Raw genomic sequence first — 15,817 nt, 5'->3', positions numbered from 1 at the left:
GACAAGTTCGAGTGGCCCAAAAAGAGGGGTGAAATAAGCGGCACGGAATAAAAAAATATTAAAGCAAGAGAGGGATTGTAAAGGGTGCAGCCAGGGACAAAGAGAGGATTAAAATATAGAAATAATCCTGGAGAGGAACCAGAGATGCTGTGATAGATAAGATAAGAAGAAAGAGAGGTAAAAAAAGAGCAAGTCTCGGTGTGGTCGCGAAAGCTCGGTCGAATGGGCGTGTCTCGGTGCAGCTTTCGGAAAACGGTGGTACAAGCAACCTAGTCGAGTCTGGGGGATGTTCGTGCTCGCGAGGACGAGCGAGCGATAGCCCTTTCGATCGTTTAATCGCCCTTCAAACTACCGCTTGCTCGGTAATTTTCGTTTCCGATAAAAATCTCCTGCTCTTTTTTTCCCCCGCGGACTTTTCACTCTCGGCGTTGGAGGGAAAATCAAACGATAAAAGTGACGATGTGTCGACGGCCGCGACGGTCACGCCAACTCCCACTTACCTACATTAACACCTTCACGGTCGTTATACATTTGTGACATTAGTTTCTGGATCAAATTTAATGAGCTTGTGTTCTATTGTGACATAGAGCGCCACGTAAAAGCATTGCTTTTGATTTTGTTAATAATTGACCACTTCAATAATTAGTTTTAGTGAGAGGTTAGAGCGATTAAATCGGTAATTGGAGCGAAATCTCTTCATTACGATTTAGAGAACTTATTGAAATGGTAGAATATCTAATTATAGCATATGGATTTTTATTTCTAAAAAAGGTGATCAAAATCGATTTCCTGAATTGAATGATATCTATTATAGATATCGATTATAGAGTAACGAATTTTTGGAACGATGACGTTTCCTCATTTTCAAGAGACACGAGGAAACAATAACATGTTCGAGCATCTGGGATCGAACAGGAACGAATATCGAGTGGCATGGTGAAACGATGACGTTGACAGGTTCATTAAAATCGAGCACGTTCCATCTGCCTTCAATCAGCAACCGATTTAATTAAATATATATTCCGTTATTGAGCAACGACAGGTAATAAGCGCGTAACATAATTTTTGGAAAGGACTCGCCGATGCGTATTTTCGCGGCAAACCCGTCAAATGTCTAATTGACAGCGAGCTGAACGATTTAATTTAATTTTTGAGGCGAAAGGAGATCTGCTGCGTTTCGCAAAACCGATTGTTTTGTTAATTCTAACGAATAAATCTTCATAGAGATATACATGGTCGTTGAAGATTAAAGCAGCTGCGATTGAAGTGCTTTCAGAGTACGTGAAGAAGAAATTTATTATATCACTGATCGAAACGTTAAAGTCGACAATAAAACGGTCCTCCGACTCGGTGGGTTTCATTCCGCATTCTTTCCAATTCGACTCGCAGAAAGTGCGCCACATGATTTGCTTCTTAGAGAGGCCGGGGCTGAATGGCAAATCTTAGTCAGCTATGTGCACGTAACGCATTGGCACCGTGGAAATATGACGGTATTTCAATGAGAAATGAACTTCTTGCTTTAGCCTCCCTAGCTGCATTATATCGAACGTTCCATAGTAAATGACGTGACCAGGCGAATCTACCAGAGAAAATATATTGAATATGTACAGTGATATCCTTTCGTATGACTGTTTGTTTCTAAGAGAATCGAATTCGAAGATTCACTCGTCTGACATAACACTATCCCATTCTACTTGTCTTCAAAACCAGTTTTATGATTCAGAAGACAGCATTCTTTGAAGCCTACTTCTAGAATTTTATTTTTTTTGTCATTCTTGAAGCACACCCTGTATATTAATATTTCGCCGACCTTTGTATAGTATATCCCTGTGGCAGGAATACCACTTCCTGTCTATGCCCTTAGAGAAACACAGGAGTTCGAGTTTCTCCAAGCTTCGTCACGCAACGAAGCATCCTTTCGGGGCTTTTGCACTTTGGCTATCTGAATCCAACGTCCAGCAAAGGGAGGTTCGTTGTAAGTTCATCCCATCGAGTAGCAGACATCCGATAGAGCGAGTTGAAACCGTGGCTGGTTTTTGTTAGCGAGGGTTGAACGATAACGACCGTGCTAATGAAGCCACGTAGAACACGAATGCTTCGAAGAAAGGGCAGTTGTGGTTATTAAGGGATGAAATAGTTTTGCTAGGGCCTAAATACCAGTAGCTTTGTCTTTGTCTGCAATTTATTCACTAAATTGTGCTCACAGAGGAAACATCTTACCTGTCTACGATTTTGTCGTACTTTCGCAAGATTATATCACCATAAATCGTTGCTAAAGTACATGCGTCAAAGTCTGAGACAGCTAGGTGCCACCCTAGTCAACAAAAGGAATAAAAATTAGATTTCGTCGAAAAGGAAATTCCCCTTTCTCATGCCTTCGATCGTTTGCATAACTCTATTATCATCAAAAGCTGCTCCCGCGATCGCAGAAGCCTTTATACCGATCGTCCAGCGCCTCTCACCCCTCAAAAACACAGGAAATTCTCGCACGAGCGACGGTACATCGATAAACCGGCTGTTCGAGGTTTCGTAAATTCGTTTCCGTCGGGAGGAAATCGCATCATCATCTCTCGTCGCTGTCTGTATCGGTTTCGCGCGGAAAAAAGTAATAACGTATCCAATCTCACCCTCGTTCCCTCTTTCTCTTCCGTTCGGAGCATTTCCCTTTCTGTCTTTTTCTGCTTTTAAGGGGCGCAAGCTCGTTCGTGCGATGCGAGAAAAGACGAAGCTGAATTTCGAATTACTTGGTCTATCTATTTAATCATTTTTTTTCAATTCTACTACTTTCGATCAAGTCACAGCTGCAACTCCGTTGCTACTCGTATTCTGTATAGAGTGGTTCAGTTATTGTGGTTCAGTCAAGAAGAGTAATTTTCATGAGAACGTATATAATAGAACTGTTAAGATTAATCGAATTCAGAGTAAGTACGAATTTAGAACCAGTTCATTATCGATTCAAGAAGTTGGAAGTTGACACCCATCATAAACAGACAATCTAAATCAGCTCTAAGGATTTTACAACTTGAAAGATTTTGAGGTTCGAAACCCAGAAAAAATGCACTAAAGGCAGCATAAACCAGAAGATGCATTCCATTTCTAGCAAGAAAATAAACCCTAGCACTCCCCTTTTCTCAACGCAACACCACTGTTTCTCGATAACCAAGACAAATAACAAAAATCGAGCACCAAGAGGATTCCACCTCGCCTATCCCTCACAGACGTTTGCCTCCTGCCCCGAGGAGTTTCGGTATATCTGAAACAGTTCGAAGCAAGCGAGCACGAATAGCGCGCGCCTGCGGAAAATAAAATTCTATCTCGGCGATTCACGCGTCACCGTTCCTCTCGGAGTTCTCTGCCCGATCGAAGAGTCGATGGAATCGCGGCGCGATTTCGCGGATAGAACGATAGCGCCATCCGCGAGGGTAAGTCGACCGATGCTCTGATAGAACGTCGCCGATCTAGCGTGGACAAGGAAAAAAGAAGCTAATGGGGCCACGTGGGGAAAGCGTGAAGGGGAGGAGGGGAAGCTGAATGGGGCAGGATACGGAGCAGGTGTAGGTGGGACACAATTAAAAAAAGCTCGAGCCACGCTTTTGTCCACAGCCAGCCGGCACACGAGATCTCGCGCTTCCCGCGAACAGCGCGCGCGCGAGCTTCGCAGCGCTTCCTTCAAAAGCTCCCTCTCGCTCTCTCTTTCGTCTACACGCACCCCCTCCCCCTTATTCAGTCCCCCGTCCCTTTTCGAGCCCTTTGTCTTATTTACTTCTGCCTGACAGGCCGTCCTTTTTTCGCGCTCTCGAACCTCGACGAGGACGCGTATCTCGGGTTTTGCCGCGCGATTTCCGAACCGCTCACGCGAGACGACGTATTCGAAAATGATATGTTTCTGCGAGCGGCGCAGGAAATGAGACGACCTTTGTGATGACTCCGTTCCACGGGGCGACGATCGATCGCGATTCGAGTGAGAAGTAAATGGAGAGTTCTGCGGAATAATTTCGCCGATCTTTATAGGAGTGGGATTTCGGCGATAACAGAGTGCTATGGTATGAAATCTGAGCCATGGAGACAGCGGTTTAGAAGGTCTACTCGATCGAGTCGATGTGCTGGAATGTACGACGAATGCGGCCACGGATATCCCTGTTCTTTTCAAGTGGAGTGTTTGGAGAAACTGACTCGATAACGGAGTGAAGAAAATGGGATGCCTTTTACAATATACATACAATATACAAGAGGGTTGTTTTAATATACATTTTGCAACAAAACTGAAGGATCACTAATGTTGAGTCGAAAAATTGTCGTTATTTGAATTGCTGTAACTTTGTAAAAAAAAATGATCTAGTAGTGAGCCTAGGCTCATTTTAAAGAGCAAAGCCTTTACTTTGAGATCCCCGAATTGAATTTTTGAGGAACATCCCTGTATACTGGGCTGCGAGACAAGAAACAGAAGGTGAGTTTTCTACAAACATCTTCCAAGTTCAAACATCGGTAGACAGCTTAATAAATTTTTTTTGCGATCCATTCAGTAATGATATTAAAGGTGGAAGCCTTCTCTTTCGAATGAGCCCTTACTGAGTGATCTACGAATTCTTTTCGCCGAGTTATAGCACTTTGAATGAAAAGTATACCTTGAGTACCACTTTATTCAAAGTGTACCTTGGGTATTACTTCAGTCAGAACGCGATAACTATTCGAAAAAAAATCGTAGATCATTCATTAAGCACTCATTCGAAAGAGGAGGTTTTCACCTTCAATTTTACTTTAGAACAGATTGCAAAAGAAATTTATTAAGCTCTGTACAGACGTTTGAACTTCGAAAATGTTTGGAGGAAAACTACCCTCTGTGTATTATAGAATAAATGAGCTGGCAAAGCATACCAAAGTTCTTGCAAAACAAATTGAACATTCCCTAACACACGATCTATTTGCCAACAATGTCCAAAATTGCAAGCTTCGTTTCCCTCTTCGAGAACGAAAGATGACGGAGGAAGTGGAACGCAATTTTCGCGTTCTTCCCTGAAGTTTCTATTGGTTACAGGGCTCAGGGTCAGGCGAGAGCGAGCATTATGTCAGAAGTTTAATATCTTCCCTTCGCAGGCAGCCTTTTGAAGCTGCCAGCGCGGCACGTGACCAACTGTATTTGTGTAACAGACTGTAGACAATATAGCTAGTCAAATATCCCGTTCGATCGAGAAACAATGGTCGGACCTTTTTCGAATTCTTCTCCCATTTAGACTGGGATTCTCCGCTACTTTATTTGAATTTCATTTAAAACATTCAAACAAAGAGAGGAAGAAGAAGTCTGTTCCCTGTAATAACGATTTCTTTTAATTAAACAGAAATTGAAATGAGCTCGGCGCACGAATAAATTCCCGAGCATTTTCCATCCTCGAAATATCGACGATCGTTATGTCGATCGCAGGCTCCGTTCGATTAATTCGATTAATTGCGAGTCATTATTAAGGACAACCACGTACGATATATAATTCGCGCACACGTGGCCGCGCGCTAGGGTAAATGCATGCGCGGCACAGTAGAGGGGCCAGCATTAAAAAGATAATTAAGAAGTGGAAGACAATGGACGTTCCAATCAAAATTCAAGGCAGACAGCATTGTGCCTCGGCCTTGTGCTCCGTTCCCTTTCCTTTTCCCTATCTTCCCCGTAAATGAGCGCGTTTTTCTCGCTATTAAGGTGCCTCGACAATTTTTACGAGTTCGCAGGATCGTTCGAAATTTGAAGAACATTTTATTTTTCATTGAAAACCGAGCACAGATACTGGAACGAATCAACGATCTTTTAATTAATATCCGTGTTGGTGGATCGACCATCCGCGACCGAAATGTTAATTTGCGAGCAAATATTGTTCTACGCGACGTCGATTCGCGCAATTATTCCTCGGTGGATTTATCTTAGAAAATAATACGGGAAGCGCTGTGCTCCGGTAATTACTCGGCGAGAGAGCGACAGAGAAGGACGGAGAACTAAAGCTAACAAGCTATCGAACGCGGAGAAGTAGAAGGATTTAAATGTATTGCGGAAATCGAAACCTCGTGACATCCTGTCGTAATGAGAGAACAATGTCTCGGGGAAACAAAGAGGAGTAACAATTGCCACGGTGTCTGCCCGCATCGAGAATTACTGTAATTGTCCTGGGTCACGGGAAATGAAGTAACGCAGAACCGAGGCGCGATTGACTTTTCCTGTATCGATTGCAAATTTCTCTATTACACAATATATCATAAAATATAATAAGCATGATATTGGATGAGTAAATAATTAAAAAGTTTCAAGTGTATATGTTGCTTAGTATGCAATATTTTCTGTAATGTTGCAAATGTCTAGAGCATACGCCTATGATTATTACAATAGACTGTATGCATCAATAAAGTATATTCTCCTCCTAATTGTTCATCATCAAACACACAAGATCGTAAACGCCACATAATCAGATTGCCGCTCGGGGCTATACACACCCCTTGTCTATCGTCAGCGAGGGAGCAATATGAAATTGGTCATTGACGGGACACCTGCGGGGTGTTACCCACCCCCTCTGATCCCTCAAAGAAGAATGTTTCGCTTCCTGTATCGATTACAGTCCTCGTTAAGGGTATCTCATAAAGCTCCTACATAAAAGCCAAAATCTGTCCCTATATAATGAGCATAAGCATGAATCATTAGGTGATCCACAATACATATGATGAACGAGATTTTCTATAAATCAACAAGCACTTCTTTCAGACTCCCTCCATTTAAAAAAAAAAAAACTCTCGTACCATCATCTTGCAAAAAGTCTAAATCAAAGGAGAGCACTCAAAACTTTCCTTTGGTTCATTGAAACACGACAGAAGAGAGAGAACAAGAAACAGCGAAGAATTCGACTCACTATCTTCCCACGATTAAACACTGCAAGCCAAATATTTGATCACAGAATCGCTAAAAGCTCCACAACCCCTATAACTATCAAAACCCTGAAATTCTACTCTTACATGACCCACCTTAGGAGCCAAAGAATAGAGAAAATATCACAGTAACAATCAAACGAGGTGCAAGAAAGAGAGTAATGAACTCGTAGGGAATAATCAGTGGAAACGTCGCGAGAATGCAGAGGGAGTTCCGTATCAACGTCCGAAGCGAAAAGATCCCCCTCCCCTCGGCGTGGCGCGGCTAATTAATTATCCGAGCGGCGGGGTAATTCGCGGTGCTCGGTCGGCCCATTAATGCAAGCATGCAGCGTCGAAGGGTCGTAACTGCTCGCCTAGTTACATAAGTAGGTGCAAGACAGGAGGCGGCAGCAGCCGGCCGGAGGCGAGATCGTAGGTTTATTGATTCGGTTTTCTCTCGCGGGTTGAGTTTTTTCCCTCCCCCTCGCCCCATCCCACCTCGCCGCTGGATCCAGCCAGTCCTTATCCTACCCGTTGCTTTCTGTTGCACTCCCACCCCAGGCATCGCGACGTTCGAAGTAGGACGCAACCTTCGGGAGCTCTTTCCTATCCCGTACGGCCCTGAATGACCCAAAACGCTATCAAATTAGTTCCCCCGTAACGTCGACCATCCTGTTGCACCGTTTCCCCCAGTTCGACCGCCTTCGAGCTTCGATGCCACTCTGAATATCAATTTCCAGAGGACTAGGTGACTCTCCCCCTCCCCCGTTTGCTCTTCGCGGCACCCTGGTGAGGAGAAAAGTCTCGAGAGCCTTGCTGTGATCTTGACCAACTTCTGCGCTATGGTGGTGAACTGATTTCAGTTCTTAATCATTCGAGGAATCGGTGGCTTCGATGAGAATGCTCGTTTTTGCTGTCACGTTCGCTGTAATCTTGGTTTTATGACGCTTCACTGAGAAGGATGGTTCGCCAAAGGGATTTTTGATTGATCTGTGAGGTTTGAGCTTTGTGTCAAAGGAGACCTCGATTCCTAGACACATGTGGAACGAAATTAGTGGAGGCTCTAATAAGCGATCTACTTATATCGTTCGACGATATTCGCATGGCGAAATTAATAGACCCATTATCCTGACGATACAATGGCATTACACAAGCCCCGAGGCTTCTTCGCATAACAGTCCAACGTTATAAGGAAGATTTCTCTTTGGGTAACGTTGGCGTAATACAACGCCTTACCTCCATTCACCGCGACGATCTATTCTGTCTTGCGAGTTATTAGTCTCAAGCTCGTTCCATTTCCAGTCGCGGCACGATCGACTATTTTTGTCACGCGTGCGACAATCGACGGCGAAACGATCGCCACGCGTAATTTTCGCGTGAAAATGTCGGTCAGGGGATGCAGTCGAAACAGACGTGTTTACTCCTCTTGCTCAGTCCTCGCACGCGTCGACGCACACTGAATAATAACGCGACGGAGACGCCTTAAATTCGTCAGGGTAGCCGAGCGAGCGGGGGTGTGAAACGGTGCAACCGGAAACGACGTTTGCCTTCGCCCGTGGAGAGAAAACGGGGCCAGAAAGGACGAAGATAAAGATCCCGCGTCGTCACGACGCCGATCGTGTAACGTAATATTCCCAATCCGCCGCGGAAGCTTTAGAAACGAGATAAAGGAGAGCTCACTGGATATAATTAATCCTGGCTCTGTTACAGGACGCTCCACGTGGCGTGGACACGAAGGAGATGAATATTAGCACATTAAATTCACATTAAAAGATCAAACTCGAAACTTTAAAAACATTTAAAACTTGATAAAAATTAGTGAAATATGATCTCCCAATTTTGGAGACTTTTCTGAATTCCAATTCTAATACTTAATCTGAAGCATTACTACTTGAACACTTTTCTTAAAATTTCGATTTTTGAGACCCTTTCTGTAACCAAGATATAAAATTGAATATTTTTGCTCTTTTATACATATCAGATTCACCCTCAAAGTCATGGGTCATCTTTTATGGAGCGACCTGTACGTTCCTAGCAGTTTTGTTTCTCTCAGGTGCAACCGAGAACGGTGGAGCAGAGTAAAGTGAGAAAAAGTGAGACACGGTTAAAAATGACGCGTTTTCCGTGGGTCCGATCGAAATGAATTTACTGTTTACCCGGGGGTTTCTCGACGACAACGCCTCCGGGCTGTACACCTCTTTATCCGCGACAGAGAATTCACCCGACGATAGCTTTTGGTCGCGCTTTAAGGGCTGCTGCCATTAAACCGTGCCACGGCCCGCTGAAATGATTTGCGACGCGGGAAATGGGCGAACTTTCCACCGCTGATACAAACGACCAGCGAATAATAATATGGCAGCTCTATGGGCTAAGTAAGAGTTGGCAAAAGTGAAATTTAGTGAAAAGTCATTCTCGGCTACAGCTTTGGATTTATGGAAGTCGAGGTCTTATCACGTAACCTTTCACTGTTTGCATGGTTAAAAAATTTGGAAGATTCATGAGTAGAAATATCGATTAACTAAAGATGAAATTGTTCTAAATAAATGTAGTTGAAAATAATTCTGAAGTTGCAACCTCTTCAATTCCCTTAAGCAGTTGATTACCGAATGCCCCAAAAGCTCCGTTTTCAGTTCGACCCCCTAAACGCCACCCTTCAATCCATAGTTCGGCAAACAGTTTAGGAGTATCGAAGTCCGAGTAACACGAACATCGGGAAGCAGAAAAGCATGGCATCACGCTTCGATATTACGCGATGGAGGGTGCTGCCCGTTTAAATAAATCGGGGGCTTAAGCATGGCCCTTCGGTCTGGTCAGAAGGGCAGGCTTCGAAATCGAGAAGTTGAAGACCATCGCGATTCCCTCGCGAGGGTTGCGGGTCGTGATTTGCTAAAGTGTTCCTTAATGTGTTTGGAAAAGTGGGGATGCATCTGACCCTCGCCTACCCTATGAACTCCAATTCTTCGAAAAGAACTGATAAAAATATTCCATTATAGGGTACATGTTTATTCAGGATAATACGAATCTGACGAGCAAGTTGTACCAATAATAGAAAAATTCCCTTTGATAAGAGCAAAGCTCCGCCCACGCGTTCGATCGTGACGTCTCGTGACGTATTGCGACGTAATCAGTCCAGAGCATTCTTCCCTCGTAAAGGAGCATCGACGGCGAGAATATCTATCGGACTGAAACAATTTTAACATCCACCTACGTCGCCCTCCGAAAAGGTCACGGTGAAAAGTACTTTAAAGGTTTTGACGCAGCCTACGTTGACAGGGGAGTCGATTAACTCGCCTCGATTTGCTCTAAATTTGCTTGCGTGTTACGTAAGGCGTAGCGATCGTCGCAAAGTGTCGAGGTTCTTCCACAGAATTCGACGTTATAGCGACGTGGCAAATATTTAGAAAGGAATAATCGATGATACGAAAATTGAATAGCAATTAGAGAAGAAGAAGTGGGCGAGCGAAACGGTGAAAGAAGGAGGGATGTTTAATACAGCGGCCTCTTTAAACTCTCTTTTGCAGTCTGAGCGAAAGACGCGCGACCCCTAAATTGCATTTGAATAAAGCAATTTGTGCACGCAGCGTAATCCAATTCGGGCCTTCTTGCTAGTTTTCGCTACGCGAAAGCACCGATAAATCAACCAGTTGCGCCGCGCATCGAGCCAAGCACACCCCTGCGATATAACCATATGGCTTAATTTCATTCGTTTCGCCCTGTAATTCCCACCCCGCTGAAAAAGAAGCACCGCGGACCACAACTACATCGCGTCGTAATATTCTCATCCGAACTGGGATACGATCCCGATTTACTTGTTGGCCCGTAATCATTGGGGCGTGAGCGTTCATTAAGACCTCGAGCTTTATCCAGGGAACACCTAGACAATAAACGCTTCGAGCACAACTCTACTTGCCACAACCCATCGCATCGAATGCTCGGCGAACGATGCAACAGTACGGAACAGTCTAGAGCAGCACATTCGAAATCGCGCAAAATCAATAAACGATTAACTCTTACTCGCCCCCTCTCCCTGGTAAACAGCGTTACCCAAATTTTGCCAATGGTCGCCAAAGGACTTCGAGATTCGGTTAGAGTCGCATTCGCCTTGAAACGTTCGGTTCGAGGCGTCTCGATCTTGACCCAATTTCGAACGGCAACACCGAACGAGACCATCTAAGAAAACAGCGAGGGGAAATCAATAAACCAAAGCCCGCGGAGTGACGGTTCAAAATTATAACATCGTCTGTGGCCTCGGCCGTTAATCGCGAATACAAGCTCGGTTTCCCTCGTGCCGCATGTCCAACGAGATTCGGCGGTTCCCGTGTTATCCATGCACGCTATCGAGTTAGAGTCAGGGGGAGAGGGAAACGGCGTAATTAATCGTCAATCGCGTTTTAGGAACCGCTCCTCTTCTAAAAAGTACGCTTTTGGAATATTTGGAAATTCGGAGCGCAACCAACCTCTCGTAGCGTCGCGCTAACGACGAGAAAGGAAAGAGGAAATTGGTTTCGTCCATTTCGTTTGGCGGAACGACGTCGTTTATGGGGCTGACGAAACCTCCGCGAAGCAACGAGCAAAACGTAACGCAAAGGAGCACAGACCAAGGCAGGTGAGACAGCTATGCTATGGGGCAGCGCTAAGGAACACTGAACAGCCAAAATGAAAAACATTGCAGTCCTGTGTACGCGTGTACGGGGTGTCCCTGAACGGGGAACGAAGTTAACTGGGTAATGGGGCTCGAGAGAGTTAGGGGATGGGTCTTGGTAAACGTGGATCTGCGAATCGAGTCTTTTTGAGATATTCAGATCTTCAACAAAGAAGCTAATAGTAAATGTTACTATTACTACCTATATAGATATGTAAACAGTATTAACTTGTAATTACGCATATTCCAAGGGTACCAATTATCTGTTAATACCCTGAACTTCTCAAGGCATGAACTATAAACACTTCATGGTACGTGTAATCGTAGTATTCGCTTTTTATCTACAAACCTGAATATCTCTAAAACATTTAGCTTACAGATCTATGTTTACTATGACTCTTCGTTCCCTTTTAGGGGTTCTATTACTCATTAGTCAACTGATTTGATACTAATCATTCTGAAACACCCAGTATATATGGAACAGCCCGGTGGCGGAGGGTAGCTCGATCTCCAGTTACAAAATAATATCAACACGCGAGAGGACAGGGATAATTACTCTTCTTTATTCCAACATTTTACTCGGAGAAAAGGCAATATCGCTCATCACTACTTCTAAACGTAAAACTTCAACTGCTACTGTAAATGGCGCGAAGATTTCCACGAACATATATCGATACCATCAAGATGCAATTAACCACTCTGATGTAAATACAGAACTCAAGACAATAGGAATGATTACTCTCCTTTCTTCTACCATATTCTATAAATAATAGCTACTCATTGAACTCGAAAAATGACCAATTAAAATTCTACTTATAAAAGAAATAAGGACACAAAAAGTGATCATAACGTGCGAGGCATAGTTGCCTTAAGAATCCCAAACAATTTCGACTTATTTCCTGGTAATCGAGCCGATCCTCGATGCACCGAGGCATTGTGTACATACATCGATACACGTATATTACACTTCGCACGCGTATCGCGGGCTAATCGATGGTTACAATTAACGAAACAATGTTCGAGAACATCTATTCAGCGGAACATTTAGAAAAACACCAGATAAAGAGAGATAGGAAACAGAGACATACAGAAAGAGATATGTATATGTATATATATGTATATAGAAAAAAGAAATAGAAAGAGAGAGAGAGAGAGAGAGATAGAGACAGCCATCTCACCGCCCGCCACAGCTCAAAGCACTCACGAAATCTCACGGGGGGGTAGATCACGACAAAGAGGGCCACCGTAGTCCCTTTTTCGTCTGACAATATTTTACTCTACTCGGGGAGACAGACGGGTACAGGCTTTTCCGTGTATTTATAACCTAAAAAAGCAACCGCACTGCTCCCGTATGCGGACCGGTGAACGCCGTGGTGCCACCTGACAGACTCCGGGAAATTTGAGAAAACAGGATTTCCTTCGGCCCATGCGCGTGAACTTTAATCGAATTTTCCCGTCCCAGTGCCGACCACGGGGAGCGCCTTCGCCTCGCTGCACACGCACGGCCCTGACGTGCGTCGAAATTCAAATTTCCTACCTCCGCGAGAATTTGTATTTCGCGCGCCCCGCGACCCCCAAGTGATCCCTTCCCATCGAGAAAATGTGACTTCCCATTTCTTTCGATTAGTTCGTATCAACATAGCCGTAAGATTATAAGAAATGTTTGTTTAAAAAATAGGTTCGCGTGCGCGGCAGAACGAGAAGCGCAGGATAAATGGCGGACATCTACGAGAGCGGTGAATACGAAATTTCTGATGGTAATTTAGTCGCGAGTATGTAGCCTGACTCGTTTGCTAATTAGGCTTTAACGTTCTTACGTTGCATGCAGGAAGACGTCGGAAGAATTAACTCACGTTTTTGTTGAGTCGGTGGGAGCATCCTTCCTTCGTGCGAAAAACTCGAGCAGATTAGCACGACACTGAACGCTAAACGGTTGGGCGGTTAATGAGCTGTGACTGATTGCCTGCCGCGCTTCGCTGGAAATAGTGCACGCTGCGCCATCTGGTGATCGATGGTGGAACTGAAATTTATTTCGCTTTTATTTGGATTTGGTCTTCGATTTATTAAATAAATGTATCGCGTACTTCTGTATTTTGTAGAGAGATTATTAATGTTGTAAAATGTAGTAATATTAATGTATTATTCTACTACTCGTGTGGAGATTTGTAAATGTATAACAATATATAATGTTTTCAAAGGCTGGTCCTTTGAAATTTTAGCGGTAAAGATGGAACAGGTATATTAAATACAGAACACAGCAAAAAATAGACATATTAATTGTTTGCAACAATAATTTCAGTGTGTCCATTACTTATAAATAAATAAAAGTAAAATTTCAGTTTTTCAATATTTGTACCATTTATGCATGATCAGTTTTAAATAACTAGAACCTAAACATAGCTCTTACCATGTCTGCCACACTGGCTTTCGATTTGTTTGTAACTGTCTATATTCTGAGTTATGAAAAATTTTGTAGACTGTAAACAATACATGTTTAATAACAGCGATAAATTGCCAACATTCTACATGTTAATGTTAATTTCTAAGTTACACAAGTCGCTATCGATTGGTCAATGTTTTTAAAGGCCCTGAGAGATATCATAGTGACAGTGTATCACGTGGTCTGAAACCGACTGAACCGTCATTTCGTGACAATGGCTGCTCCGGTGAAAAAACGTGATATTGAAAGGAACGTCAAGAACAAGAGTAGCGGCGATGACCGCAGCTCGACGAACAGTGAGGAGAACGAGCATGACGCGATGGAGGAACAGGTAACATTTTTTGCTTTATTTTTGTTGACATACGGACGTACTGGCAGAACCTAACCTCGCTTTTGAACATGCGGTTGCTGATACGGTTTCGGTTTTAACGATTATTTACGATGCTTATGACCGTTACGAATGAAACGGAATAATTGAAACTGTTACCTGTGCTTAAATATTGAACGAAATTGGGAAATCATTCGATTAACTGTCATTGGCATCAACGTGGTCGTCATTCTAGAGGGGCAATTTTTTATTTCTTTTTTACCTCGTAATAAAAACAAATTTCGTGCTAGGACGATGATTCAGAGGCTGATGTGACTAGTGTAACTATCTAGTAAATTAATTTAAGTGCAACTGAGAAAAGGATTATTTTTGAAAATTACCTAGGCTAAGTAAATCAAAAAGTACAATGTGTTAATGATTTAAATATTAGGTACGAGTTAGTGTGGTTTAAATGCAGAATTTTTGTAATTAGGGAATGGAAATTCAAGTAGACTTTGAAGGAAGGAGTCCATTAGATCCAGACTATCATGGCATTAAGACCCTTTTACAACAACTATTTTTGAAAGCACATATTGATTTAGGTGCTCTTACAGAGTTGATTATTTCACAAAACTATGTGGGTTCAGTTGTCAAACAGTCAGAGGACTTAGAAGGTTCAGACGATGAAGATAGTGACATTAATGATGTATTTGGTATTACTACAGTAATTAATTTATCCAGTGGACAAGTAAGTGATTCATAAGTAATATAATAGGATTAATGAACCAGTGCAATTAATTATGAAAACAATATTTTGTTTCAGAACTACCCTTGTATACAACAGCTTAGAGAATTGTTGAAACAGTTGGCTAGTGAACATGCAAACGATGCAACAAACAACATGATAAAACATGTTCTTGAGAATGATTCAGAACCTCTGGGTTTACTGATTAATGAAAGATTTGTTAACATTCCTGCTCAAATCTCTGTGCCATTATTGGAAAATTTGGTCTCTGAAATAAAGAGGGCAAATAGCAAGAGGATGCCATTTAACTTTTCCTACTATGTATTAATCTGCAAACTGTACAAAACGGAGGACCAGAAGATTGGAAAGAAACTGAAACACAAGAAAAAAGACAACTTGGAAGAACCAACTACTATATGGAGTAATCCTGAGGAAGAAATTTTCGCAGAAGAAGCGACGTACAGTTTTGAATTTTCTGTCGAAAAAGAGTCAGACAGTGGTCTCTCCGGGACATGGACAGAAGGAGACGACGAAATGGTACCCTATAGAAGGGTTTTGTTGTTCGAATCTACCAAATTGCAATCAATTATCGACAAAATAAAAAACCACGTTTCCTAATCAATCGAAAGGACTAATATTAATTCAACTCATATTCCTAACAATACGCTTGACAAAGACAGTTTCTCTAATATCTTTTGTACAATAAACTGTATCATATATAATGCAGTATATGTAATCAGCTTTTTATAATACACCTTTTTTCATAATGCTTACTGCAATCTGTTTCCAATCACTTTTCCCATA

The 15,817-nt window shown here is 42.8% G+C and overlaps 2 protein-coding genes across 3 annotated transcripts in view; one reads left to right on the top strand and one right to left on the bottom strand.

The window, feature by feature from the left end:
- Positions 1-12,898, bottom strand: part of LOC143185495 (protein Skeletor, isoforms B/C) — a 49,659-nt gene extending 36,761 nt beyond the window's left edge. The window contains exon 1 of one of the 2 annotated variants that reach the window (XM_076388547.1): positions 12,846-12,898. The gene's annotated coding sequence lies outside the window, so the exon portion shown is untranslated. Of the gene's footprint in view, positions 1-12,725; positions 12,751-12,845 lie in introns of those variants that run through there. The other variant, XM_076388546.1, reaches the window with a different exon arrangement.
- Positions 12,899-14,164: 1,266 nt separating this feature from the next.
- On the top strand, positions 14,165-15,786 carry LOC143185839 (protein BCCIP homolog). The gene is made up of 3 exons (XM_076389115.1): positions 14,165-14,292; positions 14,762-15,016; positions 15,092-15,786. The coding sequence occupies exons 1-3, from the start codon at positions 14,176-14,178 to the stop codon at positions 15,629-15,631; spliced, it is 912 nt and encodes a 303-aa protein (XP_076245230.1). The 5' UTR covers positions 14,165-14,175; the 3' UTR covers positions 15,632-15,786.
- Positions 15,787-15,817: the final 31 nt, after the last annotated feature.

Source organism: Calliopsis andreniformis, chromosome 12, assembly GCF_051401765.1.
Source record: "Calliopsis andreniformis isolate RMS-2024a chromosome 12, iyCalAndr_principal, whole genome shotgun sequence".
Lineage (NCBI taxonomy): Eukaryota > Metazoa > Arthropoda > Insecta > Hymenoptera > Andrenidae > Calliopsis > Calliopsis andreniformis.
The sequence above is the reverse complement of the archived record's forward strand: the minus strand, read 5'-3'. Positions and strand labels throughout refer to the sequence as shown.